The sequence below is a fragment of the Homalodisca vitripennis genome, chromosome 4 (genome assembly GCF_021130785.1).
Source record: "Homalodisca vitripennis isolate AUS2020 chromosome 4, UT_GWSS_2.1, whole genome shotgun sequence".
Taxonomy (NCBI): domain Eukaryota; kingdom Metazoa; phylum Arthropoda; class Insecta; order Hemiptera; family Cicadellidae; genus Homalodisca; species Homalodisca vitripennis.
In genome coordinates this window covers 122,985,051-123,013,014 of record NC_060210.1, presented here as the reverse complement: position 1 = coordinate 123,013,014, position 27,964 = coordinate 122,985,051, and the positions used below count along the sequence as shown (strand labels likewise).

General features: G+C 34.1%; 2 protein-coding genes across 2 annotated transcripts in view; both read left to right on the top strand.

Moving 5' to 3' along the window:
- The window catches only part of LOC124360084 (folate transporter 1-like), a 59,580-nt gene extending 59,272 nt beyond the window's left edge, over positions 1–308 (top strand). The window contains exon 10 of the mRNA XM_046813372.1: positions 202–308. The gene's annotated coding sequence lies outside the window, so the exon portion shown is untranslated. The remainder of the gene's footprint in view (positions 1–201) is intronic.
- Positions 210–27,962, top strand: LOC124360087 (folate-like transporter 2). Its single transcript, XM_046813379.1, has 10 exons — positions 210–308; positions 5,830–5,972; positions 7,001–7,171; positions 15,619–15,832; positions 16,180–16,283; positions 22,464–22,698; positions 24,195–24,387; positions 25,741–25,876; positions 27,389–27,508; positions 27,727–27,962. Exons 2-9 carry the CDS (start codon positions 5,847–5,849, stop codon positions 27,470–27,472), a joined length of 1,263 nt encoding a protein of 420 aa, XP_046669335.1. The 5' UTR covers positions 210–308; positions 5,830–5,846; the 3' UTR covers positions 27,473–27,508; positions 27,727–27,962.
- The last annotated feature ends 2 nt before the right edge of the window (positions 27,963–27,964 follow it).

Here is a 27,964-nt window from a genome sequence, read left to right as displayed (position 1 = left end):
CACTATCAGGAGTGCTATGTGCTACCATTTCAAATCCTGTTATTGAGTAAAAAGGTGTTGGCCGAAGAAAATTGTTATTTTGCTTATGTATAGAATAATTGTTTTAAGAGTGTACTCATTTTAAGAGTTGATATACTTTAAGAACAATGAGATTAAACTAATCTTGTTCCACTTACTCATCTTGTGTAGATCTTTTTTTAGGACGCAGTAAAAGATAGAAGCCAGTTGTCATGCTAATAAATAGATATGGCTTGTGATAAATATTTAGGTACCATACCATCATGCTACTTCATCCTAGGATTTACTAGGTGAGTGGGATTATTTTACCATGTTAATTGCAGCTGTATATGTAACCACTTTCCCAGCATTTGATTGAAGGCTTTGAAGAAAAGTTAAAATATCAGATAGAACTTTTTTTGAAATTTTTGCTATGAGGAAAAGTGATTTTATGAGAAATAGGACTACAATACCTAAGTATTGTGACTGTAGTCAATATTCAAGAATTTTATTGCAATTGACAACTTTACATTGAATAGGCAGAGTCCACTCATTTTTCTAATTTACACAAATTTAATTGATTTTAACATTGAAAAAAAAAAAAAACAAAACCAAAATCAATAGTTATAACATAATAAGGACTATTACAAATAACTATTAAGAATAGTTGATTTAGGTCAATTACTGTGATAATTTATAAATATACAGTTTAAAATATGCTTAAAATAAAATAACCCATACACTTATTATTATTAAAATTTTACAGTTTTAAATATATATAATTTAAAATATACTAAGTAAAACAGAAGTATAAATCAATAAATTAATAGCTTTTTCTAAAACTACTTAGTAACAATAGTTAAGAGCTAACATTGTACATAAAAATTGCCATTCAAAAATTCATTTGTACTATAAAATGAGTTTTGAATTAGCCAATTATATAAATATAATGTTTGAAGAGTCTAAAACCATCATATTTTGCAATATCAGGCAGCTTATTAAACAAATAAATATAGTTTAGTTTGAGAAATATATTAAGTGTAACTCCACCTCCATTATTTATTATACTGGTGAATATCATTTCTAGTTAGAAAATTCTGTAAATTTGTTTTGGTATTTAATAGTACCTGGAAAACATACAAATTTACAACTGTGGGAATTTTGAGTTGAATGAAAAGTGGTTTACAGTGAACAAGCGAACCCACTTCTACAATGTTATGGACTGCCTTTTCTGTAATAAAAGAATATAATTTACACACCCAGAATAGTGTGTACCACTTCAAAATAGTCAGTCTCGGTTCTATGTTTGGTTTACCATTTTGTGTGAAAACACAAAAATTGTATTTACACAAATCATCTAAGGATATATTTTTTAAATTATGTAAATTTATACTTTTTGTACCACTGCAATTGTGGTACAAACATACAAATGCCAATTACATGTGTTACTATTTGTTTATTTCTATTTAATAATTGTTATTGGTACAGTTATTTATTAATAATATTAATTGTTAGTAATTCATATTGTTGTTATCCTTGTTATTATTGTTAATAGTTCCATGCTTTTTGTATTAATTTAGTGTAATGACACAAATCCGAAGTTTTCAATTGAAACAAGTAGTACTGTACTTGTTTCCAGTAGATAAATCACTATTATTTTTTTAATTGTTTCACTATGTAAAAATGCTTAGTAGGGGTTATTTAGATTGTAGTTTAATAGTATAGTTAATCTATAGAAGCATGTTAGCGACCTTGATGGTTTTATTTGTCCAAGAGAGATAAACTCCCAAGGTTGGGGAATATAGGAGTGCTGCACACTTTCAGTAACGGTAAACTAAGGATTATTTTAATGTAGACTACGTTACAGATAGTTGATTGAATTGAGTAGAATATTTAGGCAAGAAAATTAAAATATCTACACTATTAAAATAATGTCTTGATTTTTATGATAATTTTAGGTATTTAAAACTATTACTTTATATACCTACATATTTGGTATCAATTAAAAGCTCTTACATTCAAGATGTGCCTTTTATGGATTTGAAATATACCTAACTGTAAGGCTCTGCACAATGGATTTCCAAACTTAGTTTAAAACAGCTGATTACTAAAACACACATATGTAGCTAAGATATTCTTAATCCATTTACCAAGTTATATCAGCTTATTATTTTCATTATGATGGTTTACACTTGTAACTAGTTAAATAAATTAAAAGTTCTACTATATATTCATGAACTCCTGCAGTGTGTAAGAAACATTCTTTCAGGAAAAATTCTCAATTTTGTTAACATTATTTCTACATTGCTGTGTAAAATATTTTCTAATTAATGCTCACCCCTCTCAACCCTTTTGATTCTTTGGTCCGTATATACAGCCGTCATCTAGAATAGATATAAGGGTTGCAATATAGGTACAGATTGAAGAGATGTTAGACAGTTAAACTCCCATAATTTTTAATCTGTTATTTAATTTTGAGCTAAAGTTGGATTATGTAAAGGTTAGTTCAATATTCATGACGAATCGCAAGACTGTTTTACAGTTATGTTATTCAAGGAAAATATTTAACGGACAGGCAAGATTCAAGATTCAAGATTCAAGATTTTATTCATCATTAATCATACAGTGATGCAATAGATTTCGTCAATATCAATACAACATAATTTTACTTTTTATTGCTTGTTGAGTTGTTGGTAACTACTATAAATGAAGGTTTAAATAAATATAGAAAAATAAATGTAGAATAACATAATAAATAGCTACAACACTATATACAGTACACTGTAATAGTTTTAACATTAAAAACATAGATTATCAATAGATTAAAAGACATACTATATAACCACTATATTTAAGTGAAAATTAAAACAAATATAAAACATTATAAATAGTTATAACACTATATAAACTACACTGTAATAGCTTCAACAATAAAAAACGTAAATTATTAATAGACTAAAAGACATACATTTATGAATAAATAATTAGACAACAGTTAAAAACACAAAAAACATAAACTAATAAAATTTAAAACAATGAACAGTGAATAGACTATATACATTACATCAAAATTCATTAAAATACATACATTTAACTATCTAATCTGAATTTAGCTTTGATTAAAAATTAGTAAAAGATGTCCTTAAATTTACCATAATCAGTAGCTAGATAGTCATCAACCTTGTAGAAAACTTGTTCCTTTAACCACTTTCTCAAGCAATATTTGAATTTATTAACAGAGACAGTGTGAGCGGATTGAGGCAATTTGTTAAATAATCGATTTTTCATGCAAAATATGCTGTTATTTGTTTTTGTAAGTCTAGCAGGTAGTAAATCTAGGGCATAGTTATTTCTTGTGTTATAGTTATGTATATCAGATTTAATTTTATATTTATGCAAATTTTCTTTTACGTTTATTAGACAGAAATATATATATATAAACATGGGAGTGTCATTATTTTTAATTCTTTGAAAATGGGAAAACAAGATTCACGATTGTCCAGTCCTTTTATGGTCCGTATAGCATATTTTTGCCATCTAAAAACTTGTTCCATATAAGTACTATTTCCCCATAAAGTAACGCCATATACAATCTGAGAGTGAAAAAAGGCATAATACGCATTGATCAACATATCACTACTAACACACAGTTTAAGTTTTCTTAGTAAATAAATGATTTTAGATAGCTTTTTGCAAAGGTATTTTATATGTACATCCCATTTCAAACTGCTGTCTAAGTATAGGCCAAGTAGTTTAATAGACTCTGCTTCAGTTAATTTAGTTAGTGAAAAAATAATTGATTCTGTCTTTTTTTTATTTATATTTAAATGATTTGTTTTAAACCAGCTCTCTGCAATATTCATTGATACATTCTGATCTATTTGCAATTTTCTCATGTCTTTTCCACTCCAAATTAAAGTAGTATCATCTGCATATAATACCGATTTGCATGGTATATTACCTGGGAAATCATTTATTGCTATTAAAAATAGGAATGGTCCCAATACAGATCCCTGGGGAACACCAGATTTAATTAATTGAAAATTAGATCCATCATTATTTTGATATACCATTTGTTTCCTGTTACACAAGTAGGATGTCATTAAGCCAAGTTCCACACCCCCCAAACCATAACATTGCAATTTTTCCAATAATATTTCATGAGAGACACAATCAAAAGCTTTGGTCAGATCAATCAGAGTAGCACATGTCAATATTTTATCTTCAAAACCGTTCAAAACATAATTAATAACACATTCAACGGCCTTAATTGTATTCAAACCTGGTATAAAACCAAACTGTTCAACACAAAGCAAATTATTATTAACAAAAAAATTATATAATTGATCTTTAATACATGCCTCAAAAACTTTACTTATTACGGGGATTAATGATATTGGTCTGTAACTTGATGGATCAGACTTTTTTCCTTTCTTATAGATTGGTATTACCTTTGTAAATTTTAACACATCTGGGAACACACCTTCAGTTAAGGCTCTATTGAACAAGAAAACCAATGGCTTAATTATAAAATCAATGATTTCTTTGATTATTCTATTTGATAACCCATATATGTCTTCACTATTAGATGTGCTAAAATTACTGACAATCTTTTTTACCTGTTGTTCAGTTATTGCTTGCCAGAAAAATGTTTTATTTTGCATTATTAAATTATTATTATGTAAGTATTGATTTATGAATCAAGGCAGAAAAATGAATCAAGTACAACTTACGTAAATAGGAACTAATTATCTTCTAATAATAAATATTAATTTATGAAGGTGTCAAGTTCCTGTAAAATAACCTGTTTATGTATATGTATGTGTAATTTCTAAGTGTTTGCTACATTTAGGCCTAAACACACACATATTTGTGTGCCCACGTTTCAGTGCTTCTTGAGGTGTACTCAAAACCCACTTAAAGACACGATTTACACTGAAAATTCTGACCTATTTGATGCTGTTGTTGGAAGGTACCTGGAAGCAGATGTGCACCTATGCTGCTGAAGGAGTTGTGCAAAGCAAAGCGAAGCAGGAAGCTAATTTCATCTAGTCAAATTTATTAGGAAGAGTTACGGTTAGGGCCTCTCTCGTGAAGTAATATCTTAAGTGGTATCCGCACATCCTTATATTTTGTAGGTTAATTAATTTACATGATATATTTACTAAATTTAAACTAAACCTCAATTGATTTGGTAATTGTATAAGCCAGTTTCTAAATTGTAGATTTCGTATTTCACTAATAATCTTCCAACAACTTTAATTAACAATTAGAAATTGTATCTCAATACTCTCTATAATTCTTGTTCACTCTGCCTGCAGTTAGAAGACCAGTCATGTATTTTTGAGCGTAACTTATTCATATATGCAGTTCTCATCTTTATGTCACATTAACATACCAATATACTAAGTTTTCCAAAAGTTCCATTCCTTAAGTCTAACTTTTGAACATTTGTATTTTATCAATCTCTTTGTGGGTTATGATAGATATAACCCATCATTTGAGGATGATTTGGTTAGATTTTAAAATTATTCACTTGCGCCAACATTTGTGGTGGAAGGTAATTGCATTTTAAATGGGATTACCCATTGAATAATGATTTACATTAAATGTTTTGATGGGGAAAAACCAGTGACAGGAAGTAAACCAATTTCTGATCACTCTATTCAAAGTTTGTAATCTGTTAGTCATTCAGAAGAAAAATTCATATAAAATGTCATGGAAATTAGTTAATGTGGGACACACATACAGACAGACAAATAGTGCTAGACATATTAATTTGAAACTTTATTGTGTACAGTATCAAATATTTATTTTATTTTGTTTCTTTAGCTGACATGTGAAGTAAAATGGAATATTACATTAAAATTTCAATTCTACTCTGTATATATGGAGTATTCAAGGAGTTTCGACCGGCAGAACCTTACATAGTTCCTTACATGACATCACCACCACTGAACTTCACTGCTCAACAGGTCAGAGTTCTATAGCATCATATCTCATTTATACCACAGAAATACCACTGTGAGCTTTATGCAGAGCTCAATAAAGGTGTTTCTACAAGTCCTCTGGGTTGTAGATCTGCTAAAATGTGGATGTACTTTTTTTGAAGAATAAGGATTTTTTGTAGATTTGCTTTACTAGAGTTGTCCCATGCTGAAAGACAGTAGTAGTGGTGAGATTCAAAAACTTCAGTTTTAAATCACTTATAAACTTAACCCTTTTTACATAAAAAAGTCCTGTGGCCAGCTTTTTGCAAAGATGTCAACATGTGTGGACAGTTGTTAATTGTAATACCTATTTATGTATTTGGATACATCTGATGCTTCAATGTTTGGTAGCACTACTATTGGTTGCTTGTGTGCAATATGAGTAACAGCTGACAGTTGTGGACCACCCTAGATTAGTTTCCTGGAGGGGGAAAAGTTGAATTACTCGTTATTACCAGTTACTCGTTCCATACCTAAATAATAAGTACTCACTACAGTGCAGTGTAAGTATTAAAAATAGTACCATTTCAAGCAGGTAATGCTTATGCAAATGAGCCAATAATGTTCTGACACTGTCAACTGCAATTGATTCAGATTTTAAATCAATCTATGGTCATTCTAAAATATATCATTCCTCAAGCCACAAAAAATCAATTATAAAAAGCAGGAACAACAATTGCAGGAAAGAAATTAATTATCTAACAACAGAAATTTGATCTGCATTTCCAGCTTGATGACTTGAATTGGCAAATAGATTTATTTGAAATTTATGCATTTGAAATTTTTTTACCCAATTCATGGTTTTTACTTGTTGTAGATTATCTTTTGTATTTTGTTTTGTTAATTGCAAAATAATGGTAAGTTTGTATAGTAGTGAAATTTTCATTGTCTCTTGTCTTGTTTATTTAAGTAATCTTTTATGACTGTATTTTAATGACAATATTTAGTTAATTAATGAAAATATAATATTTGTTATTGTGTAACTTAATCTTTATCATTACTTATTGTTTCAGATCAACCATGACATTTTTCCAGTTTCAACTTACTCTACAATGGCATCTCTAATAGTTATATTTTTAATAACTGACATTCTCCGTTACAAAATAATCATAATACTACAATCAATTTGTATGATAATATCATTTTTCTTGCTCATATATGGTCGTGGTATTTTCCACATGCAGGTCAGTACAATTCTATACTTACTTACAGTTAAAGATTTATGGATTTTTATTAAACTAAGTCAATCATCAGTCAGTAAAAAGTCAGTAATTTGAAAGGTACAGTTGGTACAACTGTACATACATCTTGGCAAAATTTAAGCTTTGTTATTCATTACTAGTGGAATTTCAATTTTAATTGCAATATTTATTATTAATACTTAATTGGATTCTGCTTATGATTGGAGCAGAATCCAAACTTGACTTTAGTTTACTACACAAATAAAGCTGTAGGTAACAATATTCATATATGCTACTATAGCCAATTTCAAGAATCTGTATCAACATCTTGCCATCAAGGCTTGAAAAACTTATCACTGTATCATGGGATTAAATGTCATTTCTCTAACTTTATCAAGAGTGTTCGGCCACTAAATGTATTATTTATTTTTTCGGGGAAAAAGTTTTATCCTGCTGATACTCATCAATGTATATAGGTTCTATATGTACTCACAGCTAAGGTTTTAACTAAAATTTGCTTTGCTAGTTAATTAACTTGTTTGTTTAACAGTGAAAATTCTAATTTAAAAATTCCTTCTATTGACAAAAAAAAATACCATGAAGAGTGCTCAATTCTGGTGTGATTTAGTCTAATCTTTATAAACATCTTTTTTTACTGTTATTAAAGCCTCCTATGTATCTTGTTTGTCATATACATGTTATATGATTTATATTGTATATTATATCCTATATGTTGTATATTTATATATACCTTATACCTTAATACATACCTTATACCATATACCTTAATACAAAATGTTTGTTGTCATTTTTAATTATGTCTTCTATAATGATGTAAAGACACTTTTGACTGGAAGCAAATAATGTAAAACTGACTATTTTATTTCAAATCTTTCAAAATACTCAATAAGTACAGCCAAGGAGTATAAAACACTTCCACTATATCAGGAATAAAAATTCTGCATCTATTCATTTAAATAGATTGAGCAAAACTCTTGAAAGCTATTCTGTTATTGCACTGATGGTATACAACCATTTATATATATATATATATATATATATATATATATATATATATATATATATATATACAGGGTGTATATTATGTCTGGAAACACCCAAATATATCCTTTAATAATTTAAATATAAATTTGAAACCTCTTACAATCGTGATAGAGATTGGGCATCTACTTTTTGGAACAATGTTTTGTTATGTCACACCAACGGGGGACGTCCTGCCGAGGGTATCGTGAATATTCTTAATGGAAGCCTATACCTTGTGATAAATAATTTTAAAGGCAATAGCTTACTGAATTGAATGCCACAAACCGCATCTCAAAGGAATTATTCTATCAGAAAATAGAGCATTTTTAGTATTGAAAATTTACTGATGTTCAACAATGTAATTTTAACATGGTTCTTGCCACAAAATGTGTTACACTAATTTTTTAGCATTTTTTAAATGTTCAATTAAAATAAAATAAACAATTTATTTTTAAGCTGGTTTCATTAGTACAAATTTACCAGTTTTTATTACAATGAATAAAACTTATGAGTCACTTTCTCTGATTACTTATGAATCTGTACTTGGTGTTTTCCAGTCAGCAGGAAGGTTTAAAGAGACAAAGGTCACTAGCCTATGAGAAACATTATTGTGTTATTAATCATCTGGTCTACAGGTTTCAGTTTGTTGAGCATGGAGCTTTCACTAGACAGGTCTAAGCTTGGGAATTACAAATGGACAAAGGTCATATCATTCCTGTCGAGTTAATCAGTGTCTCTGAAGCATTGCTGTCAACAAGTTATCTAATTACAGTAGTTCAGTTTTTATTTGGCATTTTAATGGAATTGTCTGAAAGAGAACGAATTACTCTGTTGATGATGCGAGGATATGGCGATCGTCAAAGATCTTATCGGGAAGTTTGTAATTTGTTTAATGACACTTTCCCAGAAAGGAATCCCATAAGTGTTTCAACAATATCAAAAACTATTGAGCGTTTTGAAATGACAGGGAGTGTACGTAATCGGCCAAAGTCGGGTAGGATACAATCTGCAACAGATGAAGAACATGCACTAGATGTTTTGCAAACATTTATTGAAGACCCACATACATCGCTCAGAAAAGCTGCACAGCAACATGATATGCACCCTATGTCTGTGAGTAAGATTTTGAAAATTAATAAATACAAACCATTTAAAGTTCATTTAGTCCAACAGTTAAGTGAATATGATTACGACAGAAGAGTTGAGTTTTGTGAACTTGTGATGCGCAAATGTGATGACAATAGAGATTTTCTGACCAACATACTATTTTCTGATGAGGCAACTTTTTTCCTAAATGGCAATGTTAACAGGCACAATTGCCGTTACTGGGCTAGTGAAAACCCACATTGGATTACTGAGTCCCATTCACAGCAACCACAAAAACTGAACGTATGGTGTGGAATTTTAGGTAACAAAATTGTTGGACCCTTTTTCATCAATGGAAATTTAAATGCCGAACTTTGTACAATATGCTCCAAAATGAAATAATCCCAGCTATTCAAATTGCATCAGGAGAATACTTTGATAATGTATGGTTTCAGCAGGATGGTGCTCCACCCCATTATGGGAGACAGGTAAGAGAGTATTTGGATTTAAGGTTTCCTCATAAATGGATTGGCCGAAGAGGAGAAATCGAATGGCCTCCAAGATCTCCGGATTTGTCACCAATCGATTATTTCCTATGGGGTCATTTAAAATCCAATGTTTATAGAAGAAAGCCTCATAATTTGGAAGACCTAAGAAACAGGATTATAGAGGAGATTGCTTTGATAACTGAAGAAATGTTAGGCAACTCTGTCGAATCATTTTACACAAGATTGGCTCATTGTCAAACCGTAGAAGGAACACAGTTCGAAAAATTGCTTTGACACCAAATGCAGGTAAAACGTTTGTTGTAAGACTTTTCTAACAGCATACATTATTTTTTATTTGTAATAAGAAATCAATAAATAACATAAGTATTTCCATAATTGTACTGTAATAAAAACTGGAAAATTTGTGCTAATAGAACCAGCTTAAAATGAAATTTTTGTTTTATTTAATTGAACATTTAAAAAAATGCTAAAAAATTAGTGTAACACATTTTGTGGCAAGAACCATGTTAAAATTACATTGTTGAACATCAGTAAATTTTCAATACTAAAAATGCTCTATTTTCTGATAGAATAATTCCTTTGAGATGCGGTTTGTGGCATTCAATTCAGTAAGCTATTACCTTTAAAATTATGTATCACAAGTTATAGGCTTCCATTAAGAATATTCACGATACCCTCGGCAGGACGTCCCCCGTTGGTGTGACATAACAAAACATTGTTCCAAAAAGTAGATGCCCAATCTCTATCACGATTGTAAGAGGTTTCAAATTTATATTTAAATTATTAAAGGATATATTTGGGTGTTTCCAGACATAATATACACCCTGTATATATATATATATATATATATATATATATGTATATATATATATATATATATATATATATTTGTAAATATTTGTATTTGTGAATTTTTTGGTTGTCTAAGTACAGTAAAAAAAAATATATATTTTTTAAATAAATATTGCTTATGGCTGTTAGATAACCAATTTTATGCACTGGATGAGTTCTTCTCATTAAAAAACATTTTACTTTAAATTCTCCAATGCCATTGGCTGCATTTGTGTATTGCAGCTTATGTTTGCGTAATATAATATATACCATAGATAATATAAAATTCATAACTGACTTGGCAATATTTATAATGAAAGCTGTACTGAGACTTTGTCAATGATCTTTTTTTATGGTAATAAAAATTGTTGATTGTTTGTTGACTTCTTTTGATTTGAACAAACTTAAACAAAAAAGAAAAAGGACAAACTAAACATGTTTACGATTGGGAACGGGAAAATGATAATTAAATTTTGTCCATGTAACATTAACTGCAGTTCTTTTGATAATAATCACATATAAGAAAGTAAATCCAAACTAAATTCTTTTGAGGTATATTTTGGAAAAAATACGTAGGTAGTCACTTTCTTTTCAATAAATTAATATTGACTGAAACGTAAGCAGAAAACAAGTGGTACCATTTTAAATAAAAAAGTGAAAGTAACAATATTGATGCCCTGAGCCAATTTTGAGTTTATTTCCAGTTTACTATTTTTATAAAGGTATAGAACATAAAACTAATAGTAGCACATAGGTGTAATATGCTATTTGCCTTGGGTATCATGTGATAGAAGGACCGTCTATTTATAGAAGTACATTTTTTCAAGAATCAAGAATCAAGAATCAAGAAGTTTATTAGCCATTGGTCACAACAATATGAAATAGGCATCGTCAAAATATACAGCACTGATATTTACAACAACAAAATTAGTTATACAATATTGTACTATAATTATACTAATTTTATGACCAAGTAACAGGTTTAATATAATCTATGAAGAGTGTGCACATGGTTTGTTAATTACGTTATAGCTAATACAGTATAGAAAAATCAGAAAAATCTACAAATCAAACTAATCAAAAAATGATATTTATGTCAGAATCTAAAAATTCTTTTAAAAGAGTAGAATGGATTGCATATGAGCCAGTTACTTATCTTTAGTTTAAAAATATTGAAAGGAGTCATTGTAGCAGATGCAGGCAGCTTATTATAAAAAGTTATGCAATTGAATTTAAAAGAGTTTGACGGTTTTGACTAGCCTGTGCTGAGGGAGATCTAATTTGTTTTTACCCCTGGTATTGTGTTGATGAAAATCTTGTCTGGTATTGAAAATCTGTAATATGTAATTTTGTATAGACTAGTATATGAAAAATGTAAAGGTTAATAACTGTCATGAATTTGAGATTGATAAAAAGTGGTTTGCAATGTTCTAGAGAGCTGCTTCTACTGATGGTTCTAACTACTTTTTTTTGAATGAGAAGAATATCATTCACAGCATTGGAGTGACCCCCACAAAACAATGCCATAGGAAAATGTGTGATTGAAAAAAGGCAAAATATGCCACTCTCAAATATTCACAGCTAACAAAATCCCTCAGTTTCCACATTAGATACAAGACTCTAGATATTTTTCTACATTAACATGGTCAATGTGTGTGATTTCCAATTAAGCTTGCTGTCAAGATGAAAACCCAACAATTTTACAGATTGATCTTCATAATTTTCAGATAAGCTGAGAAGCAGATTTTGCGTTTTCTCCTGATTACATATCAGTCTATTAGAAGTGAACCAATTTAAAGCCAAGCTGTGAGATGCATCCATGTTTTCTTTCAGAGTATTCAACTGCTTATTAGATGAAAAAAGAGTGGTGTCATCAGCATAAATAACAATGTTAGACAACACATTAGAGGGCAGATCATTTATAAAAATGATGAATAAGAATGGTCCTAAAACTGAACCCTGTGGTACACCTGTGGCCACAGAAAGAGTGGTAGACTGCTGAGCTTGAACAGAAACATATTGTACTCTATTCGATAGATATGACTGCAATATATTAATGGAATTTTCTGATATACCATAGATCTTAAGTTTGTCGAGGAGGATGCCATGATTCACGCAATCGAACGCCTTACTCAAATCAATGAGTGTTAAAGCAACTGACTCCTTTTGTTCAAAAGCATGAAGTGCTTCAACGACTATTTCTGTAACGGCAGAAGTTGTAGATTTATTGGTAAGAAAGCCATGTTGGTTATTACTGATTATATTATTGGACTCAAAATGTTGATTAAGTTGATGATACATTATAGATTCAAAAACTTTTGATAAGATGGGGACTATAGAAATTGGGCGATAGCTTTTGGGGCAGAGATCTGTCCCCTTTTTTGTAGACTGGCAATACCTTGGAAATTTTTAGAAGATCAGGAAAATATCCATGTAATAAGCATTGATTGAAGATGAAAGCTAATGGTGAAACTGGTGTGTTTTATTGTGTTCTTGACAATATAATTAGATATACCATAAAAGTCGGAAGTTTTTAGAGTTTGACAATTTAGCAGCTACCCCAGTTACATCAGTTGGGGTGATTAATGACCAAGTAAATTGAGGTACACAGTTAGTTAAAGTGTTAGTTAGCCAGTAGGTTGGTTGCCAATATGTCAGTGTTATCAATGTTAGTTTGAATGTCTGCCACCGACTGTATGAAATACTGGTTAGTTAGGTGTGGATCAAGTGTTGTTGGTGTCACACCTGTGTTGTTTTGTGTTTCTGAGGAAATTACCTCCCAGGCAGCCTTACATTTATTACTAGCTCCCTCTATATGATTTTCAAAACAAGCCCTTTTTGCTAGGTTGAGCTTTTTTTATACTCTTTTTTGAAGAATTTATATAAAGGTTATATGCGGCTTCCATATGCTGAGACCCAGTTTTTTCTAAGAATCTTAAAAACATCAAAATAACCTAGCATTATTTCTCTACCTCTTTTTAAATCTTCATTGTACCACAAAAGTTTCTTTGTCTGCTTGCTTTTAACACCAATTTTAAATAAGGCCCATTTTTAATCACAATGCAAAATACTAGAAATGTTATTTAAATGTGTTTTTAATATGTTGTATAATTTTATTTGTACTAAGTAATTTCCATTTTTTCATACCATTCAACATGTTTTTGCATTATGACATTAATGTAGCTGCTACTCGTATAAGAAGTCTGCTGCTAGAGTAAAAGTCCAATAAATGATTGCAATTTTTCAATTCAATTCAAAATTACTCTAGTCATTTTATACAAGAAACATACATTGCATAGTGGTATAATGTATTGTATAATTTTTAAAATTAACATTTAAAACTAAAATGTGTTGTTAAAATAATAAAAGTGCAACAAATTTATCAGACATAATACAAAAAACAGTCCAGCTAACAAAGTATATCCATCTCATGTCTTCTTTGTCATACAGTCTTACTTGATACTTGTTATCTGCATACCTGACCAGGTAGCTGGATCGATGATGTCAAAAATTTAGCCATGTACAAGACATTTTGTTAAAATTTTAACTATTTACAAACTATTATTTACACAGGCTATGGCAGAAAGATAGTATCAAACTCACTACTAAAAAACTCTTCCAGTGAGTAGAATGCTCTCCTCAGCAGCCAAGTCTTGACCCTAGACTTGAAGACCTCCAGCCGTAGATGCCTTACTTGTAGAGGCAGTACATTAAACATTTTCATAGCCAGTACAGGAAAAGAGATCATCTTTTTACCGAGCCTACAGTAGGGTAAGGAAATGGTGTCCCATCCTCGTAAACTACAAAGGTGAATGTTGGCTCTGGTGGGCAAACTGTGTTTGTTGCTCTTAACGTATAACAAGCTGTTGAGTATGTACTGGCTATAGACAATCAAGATCTCCAGTCTGGCAAAGATGGGTATACAATGGTCAAGGTACCCAGATAAAGAGATGATGCGCACAGCCCTCTTCTGCAACCGGAGTACCTGTGAGCAGCCAGGCGCATGGCCCCATATCAACAGTCCGTAGCTTAGGTGGCTATGGAAGAGTCCATGATAGATGGTAACAAGATGTTCCACCGTAAGAAGGAGAGTCAGTTTACGCAGCAAAAATGTCACACGGGCCAACTTCGTGCACACGGTCTCAATATGTGCACTCCAAGACAGCTTTGGGTTGAGAGTGAAGCCCAAAAGTTTAGTTATGTTTGTTCCCCAGCCAGTTGTTTGGCTCAAGGTGCACATCATCTCTTGAGTTTTGTCAGTATTCAGCTTTAACCTATTTACTGAGAACCAATCTTCAGCCCTGGCAAAGATGTTGGCAGCTTGGAGAGCAGCAGATTCAGGAGTATCACCGCCAGATAGAATTGTCGTATCACCTGCGAATAACACTAAATCACCAAGCAAGCTGATATTGTTGATGAGGATCAAAAACAGAATTGGCCCAATAACAGATCCTTGTGGAACACCGTGGCACACTTATAGTAGCTTGGAGTTGGCCCAATCAAATGCATTGATGCATTTTTATCACTACTGAAACATACAAATATTACTGGTTACAAGATCTGGACTGTAAAGTTGATGATCCAGTTATTTGCATCCAAGAGACAATTAAACCTTGTGTTTGTGCAGAAATACTAATTTCTTGAATCTACAATTGGTGTAAAACCAAATAATGTATTAAATTATACTTTTACTACAAAATTAATGTTTATAAATAAATATTAAATCATAAAAATGTAAAGAACAAGATTTTAAATTGGTATTATATTTATTAATTATGTTTTTAAAGTGTTTGGAATTTAGCCTACATCCCTTGCCTACAATCTTAAATTTTCTGTTCCATACTATACCATGGTATTCTGAATTGATGAGACAATAGTTACAAATTTTGAATTTCTGCTTCTCATCATTGTATGTTTGTACACATTTAACCTCATTTAAAAACTTTCAGCACTTTCTTCATGATAAAACAAACTTTTTAGATTGAAGAAATATTCTATGGTCTCCACATGGCCGGAGAAGTCGGTTATTTCACGTACATATATGCAAAAGTAGACAACGAGCATTATCAAGAAGTGACAAGCCATGTGAGAAGTGCTTACCTGGTGGGAAAGAGTCTATGTGGAATAGTTTCTCAAACCGTAGTGTATTTCAATCTTATTAAACTTCAGGGGTTACTTTGGATCACCATTGGAAGTAAGTTATCTATTAATCAGTTTATTAGTGTTATTGAGTTGCAGTTTGTTAGTTTTTTATATTTTTAAAAGTATTGTATAACAATTCAACAAATGAATATTATTGTGATTTTGTACTAATATTTGCTTAATACATGTTGAAGAACGAAAATGTTATAAAAGACATGTACATGATAATAAATTGGTAAAGAAAATATGTCTAAAGGAATTGTTAGAGAACTTGTTTAATTTAGAGATGGTTTATGTATGATTGAACATTTTTTCAAATTATATTCTATATGCTAGACGATATTTCTCCTCCTTAATGATAGGTAATTTTAAAAATCATAACAAATGTCTCATTGACAGGTCAAGTGATGGCTCTGATTTGGGCTGTTCTGTTACCATCAGTGGACAGAAGTATGTACTTTCATCGGAACTTACCAGATGTGGATAAAACTAATGTACAAAATGTAAGTTACTATAGTTCTACTATAGTTCTATAAAGTAAATTAGGACAACCTTATTAATATTTTTTTTTTTTTTTTTTTTTTTTTTTGGGCTGAAGGATGGGGAATCTGCAATCAGATACATGGAGGGTTTCTCTCTTCTTCCTTTCACTCCAGTGCATGCGGGGTTGACTACGTTTATAAAGATCGCCGACCCGCTAAACCCCACCCTCCTCGTCCTTCCTGCCCACCAAGCCGGGACCACTTTTAGCATTTCTTCAGCTGGGTGAGTGTCTTGCACTAAATGCTTTCCTTTCTTCACCTCAAGTCCTCACGGCTCATCTTCCATTTTCTTTCCGTATAATGGAAAAGGCCATCTTACTGACTGCGTTCCACATGTCTTCCGACTGCACCATGTGAGAGACCAAAGTCTCAGGTATCAGTTGTCCGGTTTGTTTCCCAGCAATTGGCTCTCTCCTCTGTCCACCTCTTACAGAAAAAGAAAGTGTGCTCAGCAGTAATCTTCCTCTCTGCAGTAAGTGGCATATACTTGAGTTACTTCTGCCAATCCTCTCCAAGTAACGGCGGAAACACCCATGACCTGAGAGGATCTGAGTCACATGGAAATTTACCTCCCCATGTGTCCTTTGAAGCCATACTCTAATGTCTGGTATGAGCCTTCTGGTCCAGGAGCACTTACTTGAGACCTCCCACTCTCGTTGCCAAGCATCCCCTCAGTCTTTCCTGCAGCTCCGCCCTGTCTCGTTCTCCCAGGTAGCTGTCAGTTCTCTCTTTCACCAGAAGATGGATAGGAGGAGTCCTAGCGAGCACCAAAACAGCGTCGAGAGATATCGTCCTGTAGGCTGATGTGATTCTCATCGCAGCAAGCCGTTGAACCCCTTAGTGCAGCTTCCTTTGCTCTTCCAAACTGCATTTGCACTCGCCCACACCGGTGCACCATACAAGAGTATGGACTGTGTTGCTGAGAAAATCAGCCGCCTCTTTGACTCCTTGGGGCCCCCGAAACATTCTTCATAGTCCCACTTATTGCCATTGCCGTTACTGAGGCCTTTCTTGCTGTTTCCATAACATGGGGAACGAAAGTTCTTGACTTATCCAGCCAAATGCCTAAGTACTTGACCTTAGTCTTCGGTGTGACAGTCGTACCCTGTACCCGAAAAGTGATCGGTCGAAGTCTCCTCCTTCCAGCCATAATAATTGCCTCAGTCTTTTGTGGGGCCAGCTCAAGTCCCAGTTTCCTGCAGATGATCCCCAACTCGTGCAATGGCTTCATTGGATCTCTCCATTAGCACATGTTCCGTGCTTCCCTTGGCCACCAGGGCCAAGTCATCAGCATACCCGACAATTCGTACCCCAGGCGGGAGAGCCAAGCGAAACACAGTGTCGTACAGGACATTCCAAAGGGTTGGGCCAAGCACTGATCCCTGTGGAACTCCACTGGTAACTTGCCTACTCATTCCCATTTCCCAGGTCCAGTGTTCTCTCCCCTAAATACGCCTGAATCATGCGCCTAAGATATGGAGATACTCCAATCGCTTTCAAGCCGCTGCAATATCTTCTGCCCAAGAAGCACTATTGAAGGCATTTTTTTCACATCCAAAAGGACCACCGCTGGTATTTCCCCCGGTATTGTCGGCCTCCACCCACAGCACGTCGTACCAACTTGATGACCATGTCCACAGCATCTACTGTTGAGCGTCCAGGTCTAAAGCCAAACTGGTTGTCAGACAAAGCATTGGTTTTCTCAAGTTCTTCTTGTAGTCTTCCTACCAGCAGTTGCTTCAAAAAAGCTTCCCCACAGTACTCAGCAGACACAGTGGCCTGTATGAGTCCTGGTCTGCCTTCTGCTTACCCAATTTTGGGATGAGGACCAAGTCTTGCCATCTTCCAGCCTGCAAGGAAGCTCTCCTCTCTCAGGGCCATATTTAACACTTTAAGGACCTTGTCTGGGACTAACACTCACTGCCACCTTTACTACCTCTGGGGGAATGCCATCAGGTCCCGGCTCTTTGTTAGACTTGATCTTTTTTCCCCGCCACGATAAGCTCATTTTTGGTGAAAGGTGGAATCTCCAGAGCAACAATTTTCCTCATGCACTACAGGTGGGTGCTCAGGGAAAAGTACATCTACGCACTGTTCAATTGTTTCTCTATCTAGCACTGGTAGGTTGCGTCCAAATCTCTTCATGACAATTTTGTAGTGCATTTCCCCACGGATCTGCCTCAAGTAGGTCCACATAGGTCTTGGCCATTTGCGTCTCTTGGTTTCCAAGATCTCTTCCTGTATCTTTGGCGTTCTTGTCTGAGCAGCACCACCAACACATCCACTTCAGCTGCATCTGGTCGCGATCTTCCTCTCGCCCTGGTAAGTCGCCTCCGCAAAGACTTACATGATGATCTTAAGGCTGCCCACCTCCGCGGTCCACCAGTATACTGATCTCCTAGCACCAGGCTTCCTTGTTGCAATACTTCCCCACACACTTCATCCAATGCTTGAGTCAGTTTGATGCGCTGATCTGCCATCTATCTCATCAAGGTGACGCCTCAGAGCCTCCTCCAAAGGTTTCCATGTCACTCTCGGCCCGTACTCTCCACCCTTTGGCAGTAACGGTGCAGTCTGCTCCTCATGGTCCATGCACAGCTCAAAAAATATCTGCTCATGGTCGCTTAGGGTTTCCTCCTCACTGACATGCCAGCACCTTACTTTCTCTGCCAAATCTTCTGTAACGAAAGTAAGGTCGAGTATGGAGCGATACTCTCCTCTTCTAAATGTTGGCACTTTCCCCTCATTTAGCAGGACCAAGTTGTTTCCTGCAGCCTAGTCAACAACTAACCTTCCTCTTCTTCCTGAGCACGTTTCTCCCCATTCTTCAGCCTTGGCATTAAAATCACCACCAATGATTATTCCTTTTTCTACAGTTCCTTCTAAAAGCCGCAAGTTCTTCTAGGCTTTCTTCAAACTCCATGATTGGTTTGCCAGGAGGGAAGTAGCAACTACACACGATACACCGCTCGTATTCAATCCATGCAAAATTGTTTCCGTGTCCTCTTCCTTTTACCATATGAACCTGACTTAAGCTTTTTACACAGACCCATTGGCGAGCATCAACAGACCAAGATTGATCATTTGCTGTCCCAATATTAGGTTCACTAAGCATGATGACATCCAACCTCTTCCTCCTGGCCGTGGCTTGCAATAAATCTATTGCAGCTTGGCTCTTCATTCCATTTAGTTGGACAAAGCTAATCATTACGTTTCCCTTCTGGGCATTCCTTTCCTCTTGTGGCCTTCCTTCTTGCAAAAGAAACACACTGTGCTCGCCGTTCATACCCCTGCAGTAACGTGCAATGTGTCCTTCCTCAAGACAACGATAACAACGTATCCGCTCTTCGCGAAATCTTACTCTGCACAGTACCCAGCCCTATCTTGAGTCTACCGGCCTGGGCCAGCTTGTTTGCTGTAGGTTTTTGGGAGGATTACTGTTGCATTCTGGGTTTCCCCATATGCTGGTCTTAGTGAAGACACCTTTGCATCCAGAGTCGAGACACCGACCTGCAAAGCTTTTTGCAAGTGCAGCCAATATGTCCTCCTCAGTAGCGTCTACCTCCAGATCTTTGATGTGCAGAACTGCCCTCTTCTTGGAGCTACTGCAGAGATTCCCTCGATGCCCTGTTTTACAATGGCTTCTCGCAGTGCTTCAGCTTTGCCTGTTTCTTTTTTCAGCCTGATGACCAGTCCCTCCGTTATTTGCTTTTCGAAGTGACATTACTTTAGCACCCGTCTCATCCAGGTCCACCTTTGTCTTTTACAAGTTTGACAAGGTCTGCATAGGTCCTGTGGGTTTCAGTCCTCACCACAACTATCTCTTCGTCTTGTTGGCGTCTCTGCCTTCTCCTGGTCACTGTGCGATAGCCTTCTTTGTCTGTTCCTTCCTGGGTTTTATCATTTTGAAACCCCTGCCTTTCTTCTGACGGTTTTTTGGCTTATCTTGAGATCCTGTTATTTTCTGTACCATGTGGAACGCCAGCATTCCTAGGAGCAGACTGCTTAAATTTTTGGGTTTGCGTCCAGGCATATCATTCACTGCCTGCTTACTACCATCAGTCTTCCGCCGAACCTCCTTTCCCTTGGTGTGACCAGCCTGCCTCTTTCCTGTGTTCTGGATCTCAGTACTCTTGTCTATTTTCTGTATGGAAATGGTCTGCGATGCCCTTCTCTTCTTCCACCTGTGGGTATCCCACTTGGACTTCCTTCTCGTTGTACATCTCCCTAGGCACATTTTTTTCGCTGCGGTGATAACAGTAATTCCATGTCCAGGGAGCTGACCACTTTTCCAAGAGCTTTAAACTGCATCTCTTATTTCCATTCTCTCATCTGTTTCTAGTAAGTTCCTGCAGTTTCCTGTGTCCATTTTATAACCCGCCCCCAGGCTTTCTCTGGGCTCTCCCAGAGCTGTTTTAGGTCTTCTTCTGTAGGAGATTCTTCTCGAGACCTCTTAGGTGTGTGGCTCACCAATGGAAAAAAGTCCGGCAAGGAGTTCTTCCGCTGAATTGGTGAACGCTGCAGCTTAGCGCTCCTGGCGAACGCCTTCTCCTCCCCCTTGATTGGTCTTTCATCTAATTTTTTTCTTCCAGTAGTGCTTTGAGAAGCGGGGGCCTGGTTGCCCTACCACCAGCTTCTCACTAACCCCCCCTCCCATCACAGAATTTGTCTCCCCCAGAATCCTTGAGACAGCCTGGGTGTCAAGACACCAGAGAGGGATTCACCAGATTGGCTACCCTCCTGGGGTAATGTGTTTTGATTCTGTAACATTTCACCATGAACTCATCAAACCTGTTTGTGGGAACGCCCGCCGAAATCGTTGCCTTGCAGACGTTGACTCGCCGACCGCCATCCGGTACTGGACCCTTCTAGAGAACTCCTCTTCGCTATTACCTTATTAATATGATTGCAGTAAACGACACACATATTTGAGTATGTTTCAGCTTTCTGATCCGGTGGGTCACAAGGTATATGAAGATCAAAAACATACAGCATGTATTCGCAAAAATTTTATTTTTCGTTAGCCCCAAATAAACAAAACATGACTCCTCAGTATCCAAAAGTGCTATGGATTCTTCTTCCCCTATTGACATATCTTCTTTTTCTTTTGGTTAATAAAAAAATCTTGTCTTCCTTAATGAATCTGTTCTTCTTACTTGGAGAGTTGAACTTTTCATATAGCAAGTAATTCTTTTTGTTTTTATAAACAAGTTTCCCTTTCATGAACGTTCTATCTTCCAGAAGCTATTGAAGCATATTCTTTTAACATCTTGTTTCATGTTTTGAAAAAGATTCTGAACTATACACTGTTCTTCATCAGAACCAAAATTATTTTGTTGTGATAATCAACTTTCATGTCTATGTACTTAACACAACACAACAATTAGTACTTAACGATCACAGAGAACTCCTTCGTCATCTTCTTGTACAGTGTCTCACATAAAAGACAGTTTAATATTTCAAAGTTAATCTTAAAAATTGTGTTGTCAATTTTGTTGGATCATAAAAGCATATTTGAATAATAACATCATAAAGTCAGGATACTAATAATTGTGGTAGAGGAAAACAAACGAAGGAAGACAGATAATATGGCTTTGGATACAGTACTGCTGTTGTGAATAATAATGATGTATTGAATGTCAGGACTTTTTCTCACATACTTTCATTTTACTGAATGAAATATTCTGTGTAATTTGGCAATTGGTATCTTTTATGGATTCTGTCTCAACATATAATAAGTTTTTGGTACTTAGATATTAATTGATGCAACTCCAAAAATGGGCATTGCTTATGTTGAATGCATTGCTTATGTTGAATGCAATGCCTAATAACTGAACAAAATTAAAGCAGCGTGCCTAAATTGGTTTCAATTAAAATTATAAATTTAACTCAATTAAAACAATAAATGGTTTATGAACTATTGAACCTGCCTCCTTATTAAAAAAATGAATCATTGTGTCTGGTTGCTTAAATATTCCTTATTGACAAATCTGTATTGTTTTAATTAAAGAGTCAAATTACACGATTTATTTTAACTTTTAATTTTAATTTATCTTTGCAAGCTTCTTCTTGTTGTTTGGTTATATTTTTGTACTTAAAACATTCTTTCCGAGTCACTCTGATCAGACGTGTGTTGTGTAGAGCAGCAAGACTACACACGACTGGAAGACGGTGGTGAACTTTATTAGATTTGACGTGAAGTCAGCATTCACCAACATGTATGTGCTAAAGTGGGCTATATGGTGGGCTCTGGCCACCTGCTGCTACTACATGGCGACCGCCTATTGCCAGGTGCTGTGGCAGGTGGTGCGAGAAGAGGCGCATGCCACAGATGTCCAGTACAACGGTGCCGTTGAGGCTATGTACACTCTCTTGGGTAATAAACATTATAACATTATATTTAAAACCATATAATAATGATATGTAAATAAAACTAAACACGTGACCAAACCAAACTTTTCATAAATTTATCGATTATTGAAATAACTAAGATGAGGGCAGAAGTTAAAATATGAAGAGTATTGAGCAATAACAATGCAATATTTATAATACCACAGTTTCAATAGTTGAATTTGTTGTGACCACTTTTTTACTTGGTTTACCACAATCAATAGTCAAGCAAAATAATGCTTTAATAGCAACTATATTGGCAATCCTAGCACTCTACTCTGTTCTATTTTCTCTTGCCCTTTGGCTTTGGATAAGGGGTTAGATTGCCTCTCTTTAGAACAGTGTTTTGGCACCAAAGTTCCTACTGTTATCACGTTCTGTATATTTAATCATTATTGTTATGTAGTGATGAACTGCAGCTAGCTCTTTTGTTCTTCTCTCCTGCTAATGACATCGCAAATGGAAACCACAATTTCAGAAAATTACAGTGTTAAATTTCAATAACCAGTTGAAACTGTCAAGATTATTGTGAGATACATGAAAAAAATTCATCTAAGTGGCAATTCATTCTTTGTAAGTGACAAGTGCTTGTTGGATTCACCGTCTATTCACACCTTTGCAGAAACAGTATGAGTCAAATACCTCCAAAATCTATAGACTATGTGCTATAAAAAAACAGTTGTTTAAGAAAACTAACCACTCAGTTTGGAAGCAGGCTCTTCCAATGTGTAATCAACATTTTACCAACTTTTATCATAATCGCAAGACTAAAGCTCAATTGATAGAATGGAAACACTCACTGTTACAGCCCTCTAAGTATTCAGGGCCCAAACACAGCAGAGAAAGTCATCCTCACTATTTTTTTAGAACCAGCATAGAGTAGTGTTGATACTTTAAAAATAAAATGACCCATAATTTCTAGGTACACACCAAACTTTACCACTTCAAAAATTGTTGAAATCTACCAAACAAGAAATGTGGTATGCCCTGTGTGAGATAAAAACTTGGTTCACCATTTGTATGTAGCCAAATAAAAATATTTATATGCACCTTTAAAATTGTGATAAATTCTCTTTATTTACCTGATCACACACAATTAGACTTCCAATGAGTCCAATATGAGTTGCAATGAATGCAATGAGGAGAACCTCTTTCTACTGCTTTAAATTTGAACAATATTATCCTCCCCTTAACGCACATTTCTGTTTTCAATACTAAATTTACATGTGTATATTTATAAGCCATTCTGGGTTCAAATCTGCGAAGTCTTCACTGAAGGAGTTAACATTTTAAATACAATCGTGAATTTGGATTTCTTAAATTCTTTTTGGTGTTTTTATTTAATGTCTTTGATACTCACAAACTGTATTCCACAGTAAACAAGTGTGAAGTAGACATACTTTGTAGGTTTGATCAGCTAGCTAGAATAGTTTCTGTTATACTGTGTATATAAACAACTGAAGTGACTCTTCACATCCACAGGAGCACTTGGATCGATGATCGTGGGAAGAGTACAGCTAGACTGGCATCGGCTGGGGGAGACTCTTCTGGCTGTTGGATCTCTAGCTATGGCTGGAGTATTGTATATTATGAGTGCAACCGGATCTGAAGTGGTTGCTTATCTGTCAATCATCATACTGAACATCATATTCCAAACCATGATCACAGTGGCTAAGTGAGTACAAAGGAATCGATTTAGCTTTTCCTCATTGTCTTCAGACTGTACCACATCTCTGTTTGTAGGGTGTGTTATAAGAGTAAAATGAGTACTAGTATACAGATAAATTTATGTTCTTGCTAAAATTATAAAACACAAGGAATAATAAGATTAGAAGTCAAATTAAGGAATACATATTTTTTTAAATATATTTAACCAAATATTTAACTTTTTTAACTGTTGACATTTCACCAACTTGGAGATTTGCAATACCCCCCAAAAATGTTACAATTACTCCTTTCACATATTAAGCATTTAAATTATTCCAAATCACTGTGGGTATGCAAAGATTAAACTTGGAATTTGGTTTTGTTCAAATTAGAGTAGACAAACATAAAAGTCTTCTCAGCATCACTAAGAGTTTTAATTTATTTCAGTGTCTATGCCCAAAATTTTGCTAACAATTATTGTTATATTGTTACATTACAACTGTTTTGATTATTGTTATAAAAATGTGATGTCCAGAATATTTCAGGTAATTTAGAAGTAAAATTAAAATATTCAGTTAATTAAAAAGAAAGAAACCAATTAAATTTATGAAAATCAATATTTCTGTACAAAATGTCTTTTATAGAAGAAAGTTCTATTAGCCTGTTTGTCAGGCTCAAGCATATGACATCTAACATGTAAATTGTCCTGTTATTTGTTTTATTATATTCATTTTCTTACTACAAACATTTTACCCCACAGTTAAGAAAATATATAATACTAGCTGTTTCCCGTGGCTTCACACACTTTTCTTAAGCATTGCCTTTGTATGAGCACTTCTGGTTCAAGTGAATTATATTTCCAACGCCGATGTAGAGTTTGTCTTGTTGCCACAATTAAGAAAATCTGTAAAAAATGTACATTTGTAGCCATTGTACACTTGCATGTACTTTATTACAAAGTGCTCTAAAACTCAAGCTTTAAATTCAACCAGACATTTATTTTAAAGACAAATATACATCATAACTTAGCGCCTTTCAAACAGTGTTTGGCTATTTAATATATGTAACTGTCTCGTAATTGCAGTTTATAAATGGGCAGGCTCTTTGAAAACTTTTTTGCAGTGCCGTCTAGTGGCTAGTTACAGCATTGGGTATAGCATATAAATCTTCTCCGTGGAAAAATACATATACATATAAATTATCACAATGATCGGTCAAATAGTTTACGATTCTATAAAGAACATGCAGACAAGCATTAATTAATTTATATGTATATATATATATATATTATATATATATATATATATATGTATATATAGATTGATTGTGAAATGTCATAAACTATGCTTGCAATTTTAAATCAGTAATGTTTTGTTTTCAGTTCCGAAGTAGCTAAAAACATCAACAAAGAGAGTTATGGACTGATTTTTGGAATTACAACATTTGCCGTGTACATTGTTAGAAGTGTATTTACCTATGTAGCTCTTCAAGTTTATAGGCTCACAATAAGAGTTCAGGTAAGGTTGTACATTGTTAAACTTGTAGATTTCTAGGTGTTTTATTTTTATATATAACAGTGCTTTTAATATTTCTTTAAAAGAAAGAGGCCACCAAATTCTTTATTAAAGATAGAGCTGGATGAATATGACTGTCTTTTAATTCTTGGAGATAGTTGAAGAAACGAGAAATACAATGTAAATTAGAAGTATTTGTACTTCATGTATTGTGTTTTTTCCCATGACACTTGTTTTATTCTAGCGAATGCATTTTTGAAAAATTTCATGATTAGGATGAAATTGGTCAAAAGGAATAGTGATTTCGTTGTGGTCACACACTGCAAACAGCTACCGCGTGTTGTTGTTGCATGTATTTTTGGTTTTTATTGTACTGTGGAAATACCGGACACACAAATAAACAATTGGCTTCGTTTGCATGACGATTACACTGACATGGATAGGTGAAGTAACTTAGTGGACAAAATATGAAAAATAACTAAAATTTTGGGAAAACACACAAAAACTTTTTTTGCATAAATAAGTATATATCTAAACTCTACAAACCTGTGAACGTTAAATTTAGCTCCAGTTCACCTTTCTCTTAAGTGCAGCATCTGAAATCTGATGCTGTTGCAGACTTGTGAAATCTGGAGTCATTTTCATCTGAAGGGATCCAAAAATAGTCAGTGACGAAGAAAGAAGACGCTCACAATGAACCTCCTGCATCGTTTCGACATCAGAGACACCCAGACTACAAAAAGTAGTGCAATCTAGGGTAAGAGACATTCTCATTGTCTCACCACTGCACAATTGAGTGCACTACGATGTTGACTGAAACAATCTCAAAGCACGGTGGATCAACTGAATCTTCAACACATGAAGCAGCTATGGTGGAGGAGCTGATTCGATGTGAATGTTGAACCCCCGCATTGTTTTGACATCAGAGAGAAGGTTTGTTTTGAGCGTCTAAGTTCGTCACCGACTATTTTTGGATCCCTTCAGATGAACATGACTCAAGATTTCAGGAGTCAAGTCTGCATCAGATTTCAGATGTTGCACGTAAGAGGTGAACTGGTGCTAAATTCAACATTCTCATTGAATCAGCCCTTCCCACCATAGCTGCTTTATCTTCTATCCTATCTATGTAAAAAACAGCAAAAAATTCAGCAAAAAACTGTTTATGGATTAAAACTGCAACTGCTCAAAGACAGAACTGACCTTTAAAATTGACAACTAGATTGTATATAAACTTCTGTATTACTTAAAGTGTGGTTGTTGTTTGCTGTCACAAAACTAATGACAAAACTGTATTTTTTATGAACTCTTTAAAAGACCCCATTGTAGTTTTCTAAATTCATTTTAATTAAACTGAAACTTTAGAGTAAACTGTTTCCGATTTATTCTCACTAATGGTATTTTTAACTACAGTACCTTTTAACAAAGTATATTTATATTATATTATATTAATATTTTTAACTCTTTGCAGTACATCTAATTGTTCTTATTGTAATTGCTTATGTGATTTTATTACAGTTCGAAGTGTATGCCCTGTATTTTGGTGTTTTGGGAATATTCTTTATATTTGTGATGGTCATGAAGTGTGCTCGGCAAAAGTAGTACACATAACATTCTCTTCTTGAGAGTTGGACCTTGGTAAGTTAACAATAGCCTCTTCCAATTTTGCTATATTTAATACTTTTATTACTTGATCCGTAACATAAACGTATAAATATTTCTCTATCAATGATTTTTTAAATATTGATCAACTTTTGTTTTATACTCATGTTTTCAGAAAATATAGACAGTTTTGTATTGTTCTTTATATTTCTTGATGTGAAGTATCAGCTATAACAGAATGTGTTTTGTTTCAGAGTTTTCTTCACCCGTCAACAAAAATGTTTAAGATGAAAATCTTAAGGCAGTATTTTATTCACACAATTTTTACACAAATCAAATTATGTTGAAGTCGAATACATATCATACATAATCCTCAAACAATTAAACTAATTGTTTGGTAACTTTTGGAGAATGTAGGGAAAGGACTAAAATATGAATAATCAAAGCCCCCACTGTTATGAAGTGAATAAAGAAATTACCACAAGGTGAATT